The 18,511-nt window shown below is 41.4% G+C and overlaps 1 protein-coding gene across 6 annotated transcripts in view; it reads right to left on the bottom strand.

Annotated features, from left to right (window-relative positions):
* Positions 1 to 7,208: 7,208 nt before the first annotated feature.
* The window catches only part of ptprk (protein tyrosine phosphatase receptor type K), a 691,044-nt gene continuing 679,741 nt past the window's right edge, over positions 7,209 to 18,511 (bottom strand). For all 6 annotated transcript variants that reach the window (XM_063034492.1, XM_063034484.1, XM_063034476.1 and 3 more), the window contains one exon: positions 7,209 to 11,839. In XM_063034492.1, the coding sequence (XP_062890562.1) occupies positions 11,786 to 11,839 (54 nt within the window). In that variant the 3' untranslated portion in view covers positions 7,209 to 11,785. The remainder of the gene's footprint in view (positions 11,840 to 18,511) is intronic.

Genomic DNA, 18,511 nt, shown 5'->3' on the forward strand with positions numbered 1-18,511 from the left:
TTTATCTAAATTTGCCATTGTTGCCCTCCCCAGATGTAAGTGCCATTTAATTTCGTGGTTACAGTTACCATCTATAGAAATCTTTGAACCAAGAAAGACAAAATCCATCACTGCGTCCACTTCCTTTCCATATATTACCACCGAGTTAATAGGGCTGGTCGACATAATCTTGGTTTTCTTAATCAAGCCAGCTTTTACACTTTCTTCTTTCACTTTGATTAGAAACTTTCTCATATCCTCACTTTCAGCTATTATAGTAGTACATATACATAAAGTTTTGGTGTGGAGGATTTTAGCCAACTGGATTGGGCAAGTATCTTTGCAAGACTATAGAATTGTGTGTTTGTATTGCTTAATGCCTGGTTCAGCAGAAAATCCTGGTGTTACCCTTTAGCCTACTACTGTAGACATAAGACTATGTGATGTTGCTCTCTGGCCTATTGTTAGCTTGCTTAGAACAATACCAAATATGGAAGTGTTGTAGTTGAAATATTGAATGTTTTAGTTTCAATATAATTATGGAAATGTTGAAGTTTTAGTTTCAATATAATTATAATTATGGAAATGTTGAAGTTTCAGTTGAAACTTGGTGGAGGATTACAAACACCTGGGGATACGAATTGACAATAAACTGGCCTGGTCTAAGGACACTGAGGCTATCTACAAGAAGGGTCAGAGCCGTCTCTATTTCCTGAGGAGACTGAAGTCCTTTAACATCTGCCGGACGATGCTGAGGATGTTCTACGAGTCTGTAGTGGCCAGTGCGATCATGTTTGCTGTTGTATGCTGGGGCAGCAGGCTGAGGGTACCAACAGAGTCAACAAACTCATTCGTAAGGCCAGTGATGTTGTGGGGATGGAACTGGACTCTCTCACGGTGGTGTCTGAAAAGAGGATGCTGTCAAAGTTGCATGCCATCTTGGTCAATATCTCCCATCCACTACATAATGTACTGGGTGGGCACAGGAGTACATTCAGCCAGAGACTCATTCCACCGAGATGCAGCACAGAGCGTCATAGAAAGTCATTCCTGCCTGTGGCCATCAAACTTTACAACTCCTCCCCTGGAGGGTCAGACACCCTGAGCCGATAGGCTGGTCCTGGACATTTCATTATTTTACTGGCATAATTTACATATTACTATTTAACTATTTATTACTATTCTATTACTATTTATTATTTCTATGACTATTACTATTTACTAATAGTAATATTACTATTACTATTTCTATTACTATTTATTATTTATGGTGCAACTGTAACGAAAACCAATTTCCCCCGGGATCAATAAAGTATGACTATGACTATGACTATGAAATGTTGAATGTTTTAGTTTCAATATAATTACAAATATGGAGAAGGATACCTTTGGACCCAAGGTTGAGATTTTTGATTGGAGGAAGGCTAACTTTGAGGAGATGCGAAAGGATTTAGGAGTGGATTGGGACAAATTGTTTTATGGGAAGGGTGTAACAGAGAAATGGAGGTCATTTAAAGGTGAAATTTTGAGGGTACAGAAGCTTTATGTTCCTGTTAGGTTGAAGGGAAAGGTTAAACGTTTGAGAGAGCCATGGTTTTCAAGGGATATTCGAAACTTGGTTCGGAAAAAGAGAGATATCTACAATAAATATAGGCAGCTTGGAGTAAATGAGGTGCTCGAGGAATATAAAGAATGTAAAAAGAATCTTAAGAAAAAAATTAGAAATCTAAAAGAAGATAGGAGGAAGGTAAAAATAAATCCAAAGGGTTTCTACAGTTATATTAATAGCAAAACGATAGTGAGGGATAAAATTGGTCCCTTAAAGAATCAGAGTGGACAGCTGTGTGTGGAACCAAAAGAGATGGGGAAGATTTTGAACAATTTATTTTCTTCAGTATTCACTAAGGAGAAGGATATTGAATTGTGTAAGGTAAGGGAAACAGGTAGAGAAGTTATGGAAAATATGATGATTAAAGAAGTAGAACTCGTGCTTTTAAGGAATATAAAAGTGGATAAGTCTCTGGGTCCTGACAGGATATTCCCTAGGACCTTGAGGGAAGTTAGTGTAGAAATAGCAGGGGCTCTGACAGAAATATTTCAAATGTTATTAGAAACAGGGATGGTGCTGGAGGGTTGGTGTATTGCTCATGTTGTTCCATTGTTTAACAAGGCTATTAAGAGTAAACCTAGAAATTATTGGCCTGTGAGTTTGACATCAGTGGTGGGTAAATTGATGGAAAGTATTCTTAGAGATGGTATATATAATCATCTGGATAGACAGGGTCTGATTAGGAACAGTCAACATGGATTTATGCATGGAAGGTCATGTTTGACAAATCTTATTGAATTTTTTTTGTATAAGTTACTAGGAAAGTTGATGAGGGTAAAGTGGTGCATGGTGTCTATTTGGACTTCAGTAAGGCCTTTTATGGTTCCACACGGAAGGTTAGTTAGGAAGGTTCAATCTTTAGGTATTAATATTGAAGTAGTAAAATAGATTCAGCAGTGGCTGGATGGGAGACGCCAGAGAGTAGTGGTGGATAAATGTTTGTCAGATTGGAGGCCGGTGACTAGTGGTGTGCCTCAGAGATCTGTACTGGGTTCAATGTTGTTTGTCATATATATTAATGATCTGGATGATGGGGTGGTAAATTGGATGAGTAAGTATGCAGATGATACTAAGATAGGTGGCGTTGTGGATAATGAAGTAGGTTTTCAAAGCTTGCAGAGAGATTTAGGCCAGTTAGAAGAGTGGGCTGAAAAATGGCAGATGGAATTTAATGCTGGTAAATGTGAGGAGCTACATTTTGGTAGGACTAATCAAAATAGGACATACATGGTAAATGGTAGGGCATTGAAGAATGCAGTAGAACAAAGGGATCTACGAATAATGGTGCATAGTTCCCTGAAGGTGGAATCTCATATGGATAGGGTGGTGAAGAAAGCTTTTGGTTTGCTGGCCCTAATAAATCAGAGCATTGAGTATAGGAGTTGGGATGTAATGTTGAAATTGTACAAGGCATTGGTAAGGCCAAATTTGGAGTATTGTGTACAGTTCTGGTCTCCTAATTATAGGAAAGATGTCAACAAAATAGAGAGAGTACAGAGACGATTTACTAGGATTTCAGCACCTAAGTTACAGAGAATGGTTGAACAAGTTGGGTCTTTATTCTTTGGAAGGTAGAAGGTTCAGGGGGGATTTGATAGAGGTATTTAAAATTATGAGTGGGATAGATAGAGTTGATGTGGATAAGCTTTTTCCATTGAGAGTAGGGGAGATTCAAACAAGAGGACATGAGTTGAGAGTTAGGGGGCAAAAGTACATGAGGGTGAACTTCTCTGCTCAGAGAGTGGTAGCTGTGTGGAACGAGCTTCCAGCAGAAGTGGTAGAAGCAGGTTCGATATTGTCATTTAAAGTGAAATTGGATAGCTATATGGACAGGAAAGGAACAGAGGGTTAAGGGCTGAGTGCAGGTCCATGGGACTAGGTGAGAGTAAGAATTCGGCATGGACTAGAAGGGCCGAGATGGCCTGCTTCTGTGCTGTAATTGTTATATGGTTAAATCATACCCATGAGAATCAACCATAAAGAGGGTGCATGTACTGATTGTAAGCGGAGTTGTGTTGTTGCTCTCCGTGTCATGTAAATAAAGAATCTCCTAACGAATACCTGGGTCTGAGTCTTGTGTGGAAGAGGAAATTCCCTAACACTCGGCCTCTACTGCTGCCTGTGGCAAAGAATTCCACAGATTTATCACTCATTGGCCAACGAAATTCCTCCTCATCTCCATTCTAAAAGGACACCCCTCAATGTTGAGGTTGTGTGCTCTGGTCTTAGACTCTCCCACCAGAAGAAACATCCTTTCCACAGCCACCCTATCAAGGTCTTTCACCATTTGATAGGTTTCAATGAGGTCACCTCTCATTCTTTTGAACTTCCCTACTACTGACCCAAGAATTGCCATTCTATAGATTCCAGGATTATCCCAGGTTCTTTTCTTGAATAATCGAACAACATTAACTACTCACCAGTCCTCCGGGACCTAGAATGTGACAAGAGAGGACACATAGATATTGGTCAAGGCCTGAGCAATCTCCTCTCTTGTCCCTCTCAATAAACTGGAGTATAATCCCATCAGCAATATGTGGTGCATGCTAGCTCGATTTCAGCATTTAATAGGAGTTTGGATAGGTACATGGATGGCAGGGGTAAAGAGGGCTACAGTCCATGTGCACATTGATAGGCGTAGGCAGTTTAAATGGTTTGTTATGCACTAGGTGGGCCAAGGGGTCTGTTTCTGTGTTGTACTTTTCTATTACTCTATATATTGAATTTAAATGCCATGTTAATGATTTCGCAGAAAAATACACAAAAACACACTTTTAAAAAACTGGAATAAATTCATGCAAGTTCTTTCCATTTGGGTTGAGCCTGATATATCAAAATCTTTTTCAAAAAGGTGCTTTCAAAATCTGGGCTAAGTACACCCCGTAGGTCATACCTTTGCATGAAGTTAAGAAATAAATGAATGGCTTAAATATCACCTGTTATTACCAACTGCAGTGCATGCCTGATTGATTTAAAGTGGGCAAATCAGAAGGAACTTCATTCAAGATTGTAGATAGCAATGAAATACAATTAGAGGTTGCACAAACTGGTCCACTACCTTTCCAATTTCCAAATTATCCACTATGAATTAATGTAAAAATGATGAAATCAGTGAGATAAGTTGAGCTCATTTTAAGATGCCAGTCATTTTGGAAATAAAAGATAATACTTCTTTTATCAACTACAAACTGTCTTCTTAATCATCCCTTTCATTCTCAGCCAATTCCTTGTTCATGAAAAACTATTGGAAACCCATGGATAATTTGGTCCACTCTATTGTCTCTGTTACAGTTTAGTTGTAACAGAGATTCCCAATCTCACTTGATGTCAAGCTGATCACATTTCTCATCCTTCCTCAATTCCTCTCCAAGCTTATTTGTCTGATTTAAAAATTTGGCCTGAAACTTTAACAAGTTGAATATTTTCATGTGCTAGCAATTTGCAATTTCATGACTTTTTTTCTTGGGATCTTTGATTGTAATCCATAAAGCCCTGCTCAATTTGGCTCCAGTAGCATTTAACTGTCCATTTTTTCACATCCAAGTATTCCAGAAAAAAAAAGATAGGCTTCATTTCATAGCATTAACCTAGTGGGTGTCCATTAACTGCACATTAATTAGAATCCCTTGCATCCATCCCACAATATGAGGGAGTAAAAATCTTCGCATTATGACTCGGTTGCGATTTACAGATATGCAAATTTAAAAGTTTGATGGCTCGTAGAAAGCTGTCCTGTGGCCTGTTGGTCGTGGCTTTAATACTGCAGCAGCGTTTGCCAGGCGAAAGCAGCTGAAGCAGTTTATGGTTAGGGTGACTGGTGTACCCGGTGATCTTCCAGGCTTTCTTTCAATGTCCTCAGTGGAGGGAAGTTCATGATCATATATGTGCTGGGCTGTCCATACCACTCTCATCCTTCCTCAATCTTGTCCAGCGATCAAGGTTGGTGCAGTTCCTGTACCAGGTGATGATACAGCCAGTCAGTGTGCTCTCAATGGTTCCCCGTAGAAGTTCTTGAGGATTTGGGGATCAATGCCGAACTTCTTCAGTTGCCCTCAAGTGGAAGAGACGCTGTTGTGCGTTTGTTTGCCACAAACCCAGAGTGTACAATCCAGGTGGGATCATCAGTGACGTGTATATCCAGGAACCTGAAACTCCTCACCCCCTCAACTGCAAACCATTGATGTTGATCGGGCTGAGCCTGTCTCCATTCCTCCTGTAATCCACAATCAGCTCTTCTGTGTTTTGGACATTGAGGAAGAGGTTGTTATCCTGGCAACACCGTGTCAGGGTGGCAACCTCTCCTCTGAAGGCTGTTGCATTACCACTAGAAATAAGGCTGATCAAAGTCATGTCATCTGCAAATATGATCAGCAGATTGGAGCTCTGTGTGGCAGTACAGCCGTGAGTGTAAAGGGAGTAGAGAAGGGGGCTCAGAACCCAACCCTGGGGGGCACCTGTGTTGAGTGTTAGAGGGGCAGAGGTGAGGGAGTCCATCCTTACCACCAGTTGGTGATCAGATAGAAAGTCTAGGATCCAGCTGCACAAGGTGGGTCCTTGCATAAAGTGCCAAATGAATGACAGAGCAGCATATTCCAGCGAATGCAACAACCCAATCCTATTATGTAATTCAATATAATCAACAATGTTGTTGGATATCCTGCTGACACCAGTCAATTGGACATGGACATTCCAATAACTCAAAGATCCCATCCTTTGTCAAGCCAAAGGATGGACTGTGTGTAATCCAATAATGCTATATTATAATATAGAGCTGGTTAAGTTGGCAATTCCATGCCCTTGAACCAAAAATCCGAGAAAAAGTAGTGGAGATGGCCTAGTCCATTATTTGTAAAGCCCTCCCCGCCATTGAGCACATCTACACAAAGTATTGTTGCAGGAAAGCAGCATCCATGATCAGGGACCCACAGTATCCAGGACATGCTCTTTTCTTCTAACTGCCATCAAGCTGGTGGTACAGGAGACTTTGGACTCACACCAGCATGTTCAGGAACAGTCATTCCCCCTCAACTATCAGGCTTTTGAACCAAAGAGGGATTACTTCACTCAACTTCACTTGCCCCATCATTGAAATGTTCCCACAACCTATGGACTCAATTTCAAGGATTCTTCATCTCATGTTCTCCATACTTATTGCTTACTTATTACTATTATTTCTTTTTGTATGTGCATACAAGTTGAATGCCCAAGTTGGCGTGGTCTTTCATTGATTCTATTATGGTTATTATTCTATTATGGATTTATTGAGTATGCCTGCAAGGAAATGGATCTCGGGGTTGTATATGGAGACATACAAATACTTTAATGATAAAATCACTTTGAACTTTGGTTTACTAAAGAGTAGTGGGCCCATTAAGTCTGTCCAAAACTGTTGCTGGACCATCAAGGCCATTCCACTTCTTCTCACATCCCCTTTTCCTTAACCCCTTCAAGCTCTCCAATGTTAATTGCTATATAATCTTCTGAGCAACCAAGCAATGTCTGGAAATAAAGATAATTATGTACCATTCCACAAATTTTTTTAACAAATGAAATCTGATAACATTATTACCTTTTAAATTTTGAATCAGTGAATTTATTATTTCAGGAAAGATTACACATAGATTACAGACTACAACCCAGGTAAGTATCCAGTTTTTCTGGCATTACAATTTGGAGTATGGGAATGAAACATTTTCAAAAATATCTTGTGGAATTTTGAATAAGGGAATAATAATGAGACTCTCATAAGAATTCAATTGCATTTTGTAAGGCATAACAGCCTGAACATTGTAATATGTAACCACAGGGAATTCTCCATTACAAAATTTCTAATGCTTACTGACATAAAGTATGCTCAATTAAACAGTATCTACTGTGATTTATTAATAAATCATAATACACCTTGTTTTGAACAGACGGAAAAAGATTTGTGTAACCGACAAGAAAACCACTGGTATCCCCAAAGGTTCATGTTTCAAACACACTTAAAACAACTAGAAGTTATTACATTTGTAAATACCATAAATTGTATTACATTCCACAGTTGTAATTCATCATGAATATTCCCAAATGACACTGAATTTTGACTGTGGAACATTAAAACTCTGCATTTGTTAAAAAGATTTTTAAGATACATCTCCACAAAAATGTCCTGCATGAGTGAAAATTTTCTTGAGAAGTACGTACAGGGATGGTACTTTGTAAATACCATCAATCGTCAAAAATTGAGAATATTGTTGAAGGGATTATTTTTGTATATAGATTTCTTAAAAGAATCTCAATATTTTGTTACTTTTGTTATTCTGCAACTGCTCCAACCTGCGAGTATTCACTGCCTTACCTGGTTTCCCCTCTCTTAATTATCAGATTCAAGTATCTCCACCTATCACTTTCTGGCCTCTGTCTCTACCTCCTCTCTCCCCTCCCCCACCCGGCTCCATCTGCCCATCATTCCTGTCCACACACGGTTCTGCCTCAAAAACCCCTCTCACTAATTTATACTGACCATCTTCCTACCACACTCTCAGTCCTGAGGCAGGCGCTTTGCAGATTTTAATCACAATATTTTGCCCCAGATTACAGCATCTGCTGTCTTGTGCCTCAATATTCCATTTGCTTCACAAACATGAGAAAATCTGCAGGTGCTGGAAATCCAAGCAACGCACACAAAATGCTGGAGGAACTCGGCAGGCCAGGCAGCATCTATGGAAACAGTTGACATTTCAGGCTGAGAGCCTCCTGATGAAGGGTCTTGGCCTGAATTGTTGACCATTTCCATAGATGCTTTCTGGCCTCCTGAGTTACTCCAGCGTTTTGTGTGTGTTGCTTTGTTTGCTTCATTAGCTCATATCCTTAAATTTTATAATGCCATGTACAGATGAATTTGGCATTATAAAGTTTAAGGGCATTTTATAATGACATTAACTTTTATAATGCCAAATTCATCTGGATGAAATTGCCAAATACTTAGTCACACTTTTTAGCTGTTCAGAAAACAATGCCATAAAAGCCATCATATCATGCAAATCACATTGTTCTTGTAATCATGCTTACCGTCAAGGTATGACTTTTATGAACACTAAACTTCGATTTTTCAGTGTTTTGCTAACAACCCCAGTTTACATGGTCTCCAACAAAGGACTTGAGGTGTAGTTAGCAGTTCAACACGAAGCTCATAATTTACAAGAGAATGGTGGTAAAACTGCTGTTGTTCAATATCACCACAGTGCGTAACTGTCAACGCCTCACTGAACATGGACGTTTAGTCATTGCTATTAGTGCAAATCAGTGAACTGGACTCCGAAGCCAGATACCTGATGAAGATCAGCATGCAGAGGGAACACAGGATGAATACACACTTTTCATCTTTTCTCTTCCTACCATCCACGGGTCTAAACAGTCCTTCCGGATGAATTTGTGATCCATTTGCATTTCTTTCAGTCTGTGTTCACAGTGTGGTCACATCTACATCGGAGAAACTGCATGCATACTCTTCCGTCTCTTTTTCAGTTCTGAGAAAGGGTCTTGATGACTCTTGTTTCCTTTCCCACAGATGCAGCTACCATGTGGTTTGCTATTGTAAGTATGTGAGTTGAAAAAAAAAGGATAATTTTCTCAAACACAGAAATTCAGCAGATGTTGGAAATCCAGAGCAACACACACAAAATGTTGGAGGAATCCAGCAGGTCGTCAGGCAGCATCGATGGAAAACTGTAAACAGTTGATGTTTTGGGTCGAGACCCTTCTTCAGGACTGAGAGGGAAGGGGGCCAATGCCTGATTTAAATTTCCTTCCCCTTCCTCTATTGCCCAAACTGACCTTCTGCTTCTTCTCACCTGCCTATTAGTTCCCCCTGGGTCCCCTCCTCCCCTTTCTCCCATTATCCACTCTCCTTTCCTACCTTTTCCACCCTCCTGGCTTCACCTATCACCTTCCAGCTAGCCTCTTTCTCCTTCTCCAACCTTTTAATTCAGGCATCTCCCCCTTCCTGAAGAAGGGTCTTGGCCCGAAATGTTGACTGATTACTCTTTCCCATGGATGCTGCCTGGCCTGCTGAGTTCCTCCAGCATTTTGTGCCTGCTGCTATGGATCACTTTCTTTCTTCTTTCTGGCAACTGTAGTTTCCATCATTAAGGACCCTCACCATTCAGAACATGCCCTCTTCTCATTACTACCATCAGGGAGGTGGTACAGGAGTTTGAGGATAGCTTTCACTCCTCTGCCATCAGATTACCGCAAGGTCCACAAACATCATATCGCTATTTTGCTCTCTTTTTGCACTGTGTTTGATCTTTATTTATGCTAATTTTTAATTTTTTGGAAGTGTACTGCTGCTGCAGAACAACAAATTCACAACATATGTCAGTGATAGTAGATTTCAAAGGTGCATTTAATGTCAGAGAAATGTATACAATATACATATCGAAATTCTTTTTCTTTGCAGGTATCCACAAAAATGAATACCAAAAGAATGAATGACAGTTAAACGTTAGAAGCCCAAAGCCCCAGTTCCCCCTTCCCATGCACAAGCATCAGCAAGGCAACAGCTCCCCTTACGCCCACCAGCAAAAAAGCATCAGCATCCCCCCTCGGAGCACTCAAGCGTGCAGCAAAGCATCAATAAAGACACAGACTTGCAGCACACCATAAACTACTCGTTCACCCAGTAATTCAACATACCATAGGCTCGCTCTCTCCCTAATAAGGGAAAAAGAGCTGTGCCTGTTTCACAGTGAGAGGGGGAACATAACAAACAAATCGCTGATTTATGATGTTAAAAGTCTGTTGCGTCGCTTTTTCCAAGCTCTGCTGCAAAACAATAATAAGCCTGATTCTGATTGCACTTCGTACTTACCCACCACTTTTTCTTTTTTTTAAAATATAAAGTCCAGTGCCATTTCCATGGAAATGGTTATCTTCAGCTTACGCACACAACTTAAAAAATGATGTGGTGCAACAGACTCTTTTAGTTACAGGAAGAGCAAGCACATTACCAGAACATCTCTTCACAAGCAATCAACACCTCAAATCTCCCGATGCCTTTATATGATCATTTATTCTGCAATACCCAAAGTCATCTTGATTTTCTTTATACAGCATTAGAATAACTCAGAAAATACATCGCAAGTGTATAATTCATTACATCTTTCATCCTAAACAGTATTATTCTTGCACTGATTGCCCTGCTAGATTACCTTTAGACAGATTTAGAACACATTGTTTCCTTCTGATAATCATTTCTTGTCGTAAGCTATCTATAATACTGCCTCAACTATTAGAAGTCATGATTCATCAACATAGGCTTTTAAGCACGAGGTACAGCTGACAATAAGTCACACATAGCTTTATTTAAACTAGTTTGCTAACACATGTGGAGAAACAAAACTTCAGAATGTCTCATATAGGAGGAAAAATCTGCATTTGGTCCAAGTTTAGAGGCCTCCCAACTATATCAATCTTCTTTATTCAAATAGGTTAGCAATTAACCAGCACACAATGTAAACAATTCTATGAATGAATTAAAATATGACCAGTTACCCACACCAACCACTACATATAAAAGTAAACTATTTAAAAACATCCAAACTTAAAAGCTCTTTCAAAAAAAATTCTGTAAGAAATGATTGTTCAGCTTTCAAATAGGTTTACAAGCAAATAATAAATACAATGTGCTTTCTTCATATAGACATATTTACACTCATCTTTGGCTTATAATAAAAGTTGCATTACAAATTACCCTGTGTGATTCCAAAGATCACACATTAAACTTTAATAAGCCAGCCAGATATTAGCTCATATACAGTCGCAGTCTGTGCACAATTCTGCTTTTAAATGAGCTTGGTTGAAAACAAGATGTAGCATCACAGCGTTCAAACTTGTGCATGCAGAACTACATGTTGTTTTGTTCGGATAAAAAAAAAATCCAAAACTGTTCTTGACCAACACTTGAGTTTTTTTAGCCTATCACTGAGCAATGAAATCTAGAGTCAGATCATATTGTTATGATGGCACCAAATGCTGTCTGGTAATAGCCTGGACACACAAATACACTGTCATCATAGTTACGACTCTTTGTATAACAGAATACTTAAGCTAGTTTTAAAAAAACTCAATTAAATGTGTACTCTTCATGCGCAGCATTAGTGATAATTTCTCATCCAAATTTAGCACAAATCTGTACTGATGTAAATGTAATCACTAAGATGATTCAAGGTATTCCAAAGCAACATCGTAACAGAATCGATATTGATCCTGAAAAACAAAGCAAAAAAAATCATGTCAGTTTTTCATCTCAATATAATAACTTATACCTTTATTATTTTCTATAAATTTTACGTTAATGAATCTGGGGAAAAATCGAATATAGGGATAAAAGAGCTGTGTCTGTTGTTAAAGCTTTGTGTCCTTGTGAACATCCTGAGTTTCCCAATTAAATTTCCAAATCTGCATAACTAAGATTATAGTGCTGGCCAAAACCCATCATTAGAACAATAACAACAGGAATTCTGCAGATGCTGGAAATTCGAGCAACATACATCAAAGTTGCTGGTGAACGCAGCAGGCCAAGCAGCATCTGTAGGAAGAGGTGCAGTCGATGTTTCAGGCCGAGACCCTTCGTCAGGACTAACTGAAGGAAGAGTGAGTAAGGGATTTGAAAGTTGGAGGGGGAGGGGGAGATCCAAAATGATAGGAGAAGACAGGAGGGGGAGGGATAGAGCCGAGAGCTGGACAGGTGATAAGCAAAAGGGGATACGAGAGGATCATGGGACAGGAGGTCCGGGAAGAAAGACAAGGAGGGGGGGGTGACCCAGACGATGGGCAAGAGGTATATTCAGAGGGACAGAGGGAGAAAAAGGAGAGTGAGAGAAAGAATGTGTGCATAAAAATGAGTAACAGATGGGGTACGAGGGGGAGGTGGGGCCTAGCAGAAGTTAGAGAAGTCGATGTTCATGCCATCAGGTTGGAGGCTACCCAGATGGAATATAAGGTGTTGTTCCTCCAACCTGAGTGTGGCTTCATCTTTACAGTAGAGGAGGCCGTGGATAGACATGTCAGAATGGGAATGGGATGTGGAATTAAAATGTGTGGCCACTGGGAGATCCTGCTTTCTCTGGCGGAGAGAGTGTAGATGTTCAGCAAAGCGGTCTCCCAGTCTGCGCCGGGTCTTGCCAATATATAAAAGGCCACATCGGGAGCACCGGACGCAGTATATCACCCCAGCCGACTCACAGGTGAAGTGTCGCCTCACCTGGAAGGACTGTTTGGGGCCCTGAATGGTGGTAAGGGAGGAAGTGTAAGCACATGTGTAGCACTTGTTCTGCTTACAGGGATAAGTGCCAGGAGGGAGATCAGTGGGGAGGGATGGAGGGGACGAATGGACAAGGGAGTTGTGTAGGGAGCGATCCCTGCGGAATGCAGAGAGAGGGGGGGAGGGAAAGATGTGCTTAGTGGTGGGATCCCGTTGGAGATGGCGGAGGTTACGGAGAATAATATGTTGGAACCGGAGGCTGGTGGGGTGGTAGGTGAGGACCAGGGGAACCCTATTCCTAGTGGGGTGGTGGGAGGATGGAGTGAGAGCAGATGTACGTGAAATGGGGGAGATGCGAAGAGCAGAGTTGATAGTGGAGGAAGGGAAGCCCCTTTCTTTAAAAAAGGAAGACATCTCCCTCGTCCTAGAATGAAAAGCCTCATCCTGAGAGCAGATGCGGCGGAGACGGAGGAATTGCGAGAAAGGGATGGCGTTTTTGCAAGAGACAGGGTGAGAAGAGGAATAGTCCAGATAGCTGTGAGAGTCAGCAGGCTTATAGTAGACATCAGTGGATAAGCTGTCTCCAGAGACAGAGACAGAAAGATCTAGAAAGGGGAGGGAGGTGTCGGAAATGGACCACTGCTACCAACCTTATAGTTCCCACACCCTGCACTTCCCGTTTCTACCTCCTACCCAAGATCCACAAACCTGCCTGTCCTGGCCGACCTATTGTCTCAGCTTGCTCCTGCCCCACCGAACTCATTTCTGCATACCTCGACACTGTTTTATCACCCCTTGTTCAATCCCTTCCGACCTATGTTCGTGACACTTCTCACACTCTTAAACTTTTCGATGATTTTAAGTTCCCTGGCCCCCACCGCTTTATTTTCACCATGGATGTCCAGTCCTTATATACTTCCATCCCCCATCAGGAAGGTCTCAAAGCTCTACGCTTCTTTTTAGATTCCAGACCTAATCAGTTCCCCTCTACCACCACTCTGCTCCGTCTAGCGGAATTAGTCCTTACTCTTAATAAATTCTCCTTTGGCTCCTCCCACTTCCTCCAAACTAAAGGTGTAGCTATGGGCACCCGTATGGGTCCTAGCTATGCCTGCCTTTTGTTGGGTTTGTGGAACAATCTATGTTCCGTGCCTATTCTGGTATCTGTCCCCCACTTTTCCTTCGCTACATCGACGACTGCATTGGCGCTGCTTCCTGCACGCATGCAGAACTCGTTGACTTTATTAACTTTGCCTCCAACCTTCACCCTGCCCTCAAGTTTACCTGGTCCATTTCCGACACCTCCCTCCCCTTTCTAGATCTTTCTGTCTCTGTCTCTGGAGACAGCTTATCCACTGATGTCTACTATAAGCCAACTGACTCTCACAGCTATCTGGACTATTCCTCTTCTCACCCTGTCTCTTGCAAAAACGCCATCAACTTCTCGCAATTCCTCCGTCTCCGCCGCATCTGCTCTCAGGATGAGTCTTTTCATTCTAGGACGAGGGAGATGTCTTCCTTTTTTAAAGAAAGGGGCTTCCCTTCCTCCACTATCAACTCTGCTCTTAAACACATCTCCCCCATTTCACGTACATCTGCTCTCACTCCATCCTCCCACCTTCCCAATAGGAATAGGGTTCCCCTGGTCCTCACCTACCACCCCACCAGCCTCCGGGTCCAACATATTATTCTCCGTAACCTCCGCCACCTCCAACGGGATCCCACCACTAAGCACATCTTTCCCTCCCCCCCCCTCTGCATTCCGCAGGGATCGCTCCCTACACAACTCCCTTGTCCATTCGTCCCCCCCATCCCTCCCCACTGATCTCCCTCCTGGCACTTATCCGTGTAAGCGGAACAAGTGCTACACATGCCCTTACACTTCCTCCCTTACTACCATTCAGGGCCCCAAACAGTCCTTCCAGGTGAGGCATCACTTCACCTGTGAGTCGGCTGGGGTGATATACTGCGTCCGGTGCTCCCGATGTGGCCTTTTATATATTGGCGAGACCCGACACAGACTGGGAGACTGCTTTGCTGAACATCTACGCTCTGTCCGCCAGAGAAAGCAGGATCTCCCAGTGGCCACACATTTTAATTCCACATCCCATTCCCATTCTGACATGTCTATCCACGGCTTCCTCTACTGTAAAGATGAAGCCACACTCAGGTTGGAGGAACAACACCTTATATTCTGTCTGGGTAGCCTCCAACCTGATGGCATGAACATCGACTTCTCTAACTTCCGCTAAGGCCCCACCTCCCCCTTCGTACCCCATCTGTTACTCATTTTTATGCACACATTCTTTCTCTCACTCTCCTTTTTCTTCCTCTGTCCCTCTGAATATACCTCTTGCCCATCCTCTGGGTCACCCCCCCCCCCGTCTTTCTTCCCGGACCTCCTGTCCCATGATCCTCTCGTATCCCCTTTTGCCTATCACCTGTCCAGCTCTCGGCTCTATCCCTCCCCCTCCTGTCTTCTACTATCATTTTGCATCTCCCCCTCCCCCTCCAGCTTTCAAATCCCTTACTCACTCTTCCTTCAGTTAGTCCTGACGAAGGATCTCGGCCTGAAACGTCGACTGCACCTCTTCCTACAGATGCTGCTTGGCCTGCTGCGTTCACCAGCAACTTTGATGTATGTTATTAGAACAATAATATAGCTATACAAGCTAATGGTAGATAGATGAGCCACAAATCAACTCTGCCTTGCTTAATTGTTTCACTCACCTGTCTGCTACTGCATATAAACAAACTGATTTCCTTGTAACTGAGTTCCACACATGTGGACCCTCCATGATAGCATGCTAAAAGATTAGCCACTTGAAGTCTGGTACCAAGCTTTATTTTAAAATTTCCCTGACAATGTAATTTCCCGACAGAATCAAAAACATCACAGCTGTCCATTTGAAAATAACTTGATAACTTGCAGACCATAGAGAGGCTGAAAAATATTTAGTTTCCACATCCTTGAAAAGTAGTATTGATTTTGCTTTATCATCACTCAAGTGTTGAGTTATGAGCAATACTTTCAGTTGGTTAACTGGCCAATAGATCTTAAGTTAGTGCATTTTCATTTAGTTGGGGAACACAATTTATTTAAATGTGATGCTACTACAGAAAGACCTGCAAGGAATGAAATGACAGAAAAATGGCTAGTATTTGTTGTTGAAGCTGTACAAGATGTTGCTGAGGACTAATTTGGAGTATCGCGTGTAGTTTTGGTCACCAACCTATAGGAAAGATATAAATAAGATTGAAAGAGTACAGAGAAAGTTTACAATGGTGTTGCCGGATCTGGAGAACCTGAGTAATAAGGGAAGACTGAATAGGTTAGGACTGTATTCATTGAAACCCAGAAGATGGAGAGGAGCTTAGCTAGAGGTATACAAAATTATGAGGGGTACTGTACCTTTTGATGACTCTATTTAATTTTAGAATAAAGCAAGGAAATAAGGGAAATTTAATGCTTGGGATCAATAAAGTATTATTATTATTAAAACAAAAAGGATTACTGAACAAATGAGTAGCATCAATGAGAGGACAAAACAAAAACAAAACAATGGGAAGTGGAACTCAAGTTATATGAACTATTCTGTAAAAAATTTTTTCCAACACCTACAGTATCATGGCTATTTTTAATAAAATCTATGTAGTACTGGGGATTTTCCAGCCATATTATCTGCAGGAATTGAGATACTTTGAACTGTATTCGAAACTTTTAAAATACTCAATCTCTGTTTAACTCCACCTCATAACAGAAAGTTAATACAGGTGTACTGTGCATAAATAGGGCCACATTTTTAAATATTAGTAAACTAAATAAAAGCATGGAATAATATAGAGTTTAAAAACTCTGCAGAAAGTAATGATGATCTTGGTCAACTCTGAAATTAGTCAAAATTCCAAATGATGAATTTGAAGTTATATTATGTCCATTTTGTTTTGTGAAACAGAATGCTTCTGGAAAAGATGTGGATGGGGAACACCTCTTGGCTAATTGTTCATGTTAATGTTTTCTGATTATTGCTAGTGTGATGAGAATACACATAAAATTAAGATGTTTGCTGGCCTGGGTTAGCATCAGTGACATCAGCAAGTGGTCTGCCACCTGCCCTCAGGGGAAGGAGAGATAAGGAACAATGGAGCAGCGCTTGGAGATGTGTAATGCAGGGACGTGGGAGAGAGAGCTGTCTGGAGCGGCTCCCCCCTTTGAACCCTGAACTGTTTGAAGTGAAGGACAGGCGATACCCCAGCAGGGGGATAAAAAGGGACCGGTTTGCTAAGGCGGGACACACACGCCACCCGAGGTAACGAGACCCTGGAAGCGGTGCGCCTCTCACGAGTGGGTGAGAAGTACCAGACAACGACCAGGGTGGAAAGATACGATCAGCGGGAACCCGGTGTGTGTCCGCCCTTGCCTGGGTGCCGGGTTCACTGCAGAGGATCGACCACATCTGGAGGAGGGGTCACAGTCGGTGACCTCAGGTGACATCACCAAGGACCCGCCCAAAAGTTGCTTGTGAGCAATCTCGCCGGTCTGTGAGTGAAGCAGTGTTCTGAATGATCAGTTGTTCCTGTTCTATCTCTCTCTTCCCCCACGTTGTCCATCGCCATGGCAACGATTACTGCGAACTGAACTGGACTGAACTTTGAGTCATTTTGAAATTTGGTCATTTACCCCTAGACAACGATAGAGCTTGATTGATGCTGTTATCTTAATTCTGTGCACATGTGTGTTTATCATCACTGAACTGTTGCATTTATTATCCTTTCGATTACTGTGTTGCTTGTTTCTTTAATAAAACTTTCTTAGTTCTAGTACTCCAGACTCCAAATGAGTGATCCATTTCTGCTGGTTTGGCAACCCAGTTACGGGGTACATAACACTAGGAACAGAACAGCAGCTGAACAACACAGCGGTATTAATCTCATAGCAACCAGAAAATGGACTGGTTTCATTTACCTAAAAACTAAGATGAGATGTACCAAGTGAAATGAAACCAACAGACTGTTTTATGGGTACAATGGAAAATGCTGCTACAGGCCCTGGGGACTTGTAAATATTCACCCATCGTGCAACATTTCCACTTGTTACCATTACAAATAAAAATTCAATTACTTCCCATCAGCACTTCAATGGTAAATATGAAGTTCACTCTGCTAATGCAACATATCATTCAAATCCTTTTGCTCTCACCAAATGTAAAATGTTGTGGTTAAATCTAGTAAATCTGAGCAGTGTTGGCAGCCAAACCTCAAATGTTAGCAAAGCTATTTTCTGTACATTTTGGACTACTGATTTTGCAATAAGGGAAATAAATAAGATCAAATGTACTGATTTTTTCTTTTTTGAACCAGTTGTCGTGTCAAATGTATAATTAGCATGATACATGAAGGAAATGCCTAGGGGTTAAAGTTTAACATTGTTCAAGTTGTTGTAATCAATAAAACTATCATGGGAATCTTCTTAGATGGGAAAGAAAGCTCTCAGATCCGAACTTGATAGAAGATTAATACTTTTTGTAACCACAAGAGATTCTACAGATGTCCCCACACCAACGCACACAACATGCTGGAGGAACAGGCAGCATCTATGGATGTGAATAAACAGACAGTTTATTCATTTTTGTAGATGCTGCCTGACCTGCTGAGTTCCTTCAACATTTTGTGTG

Source organism: Mobula hypostoma, chromosome 2, assembly GCF_963921235.1.
Source record: "Mobula hypostoma chromosome 2, sMobHyp1.1, whole genome shotgun sequence".
NCBI lineage: Eukaryota > Metazoa > Chordata > Chondrichthyes > Myliobatiformes > Myliobatidae > Mobula > Mobula hypostoma.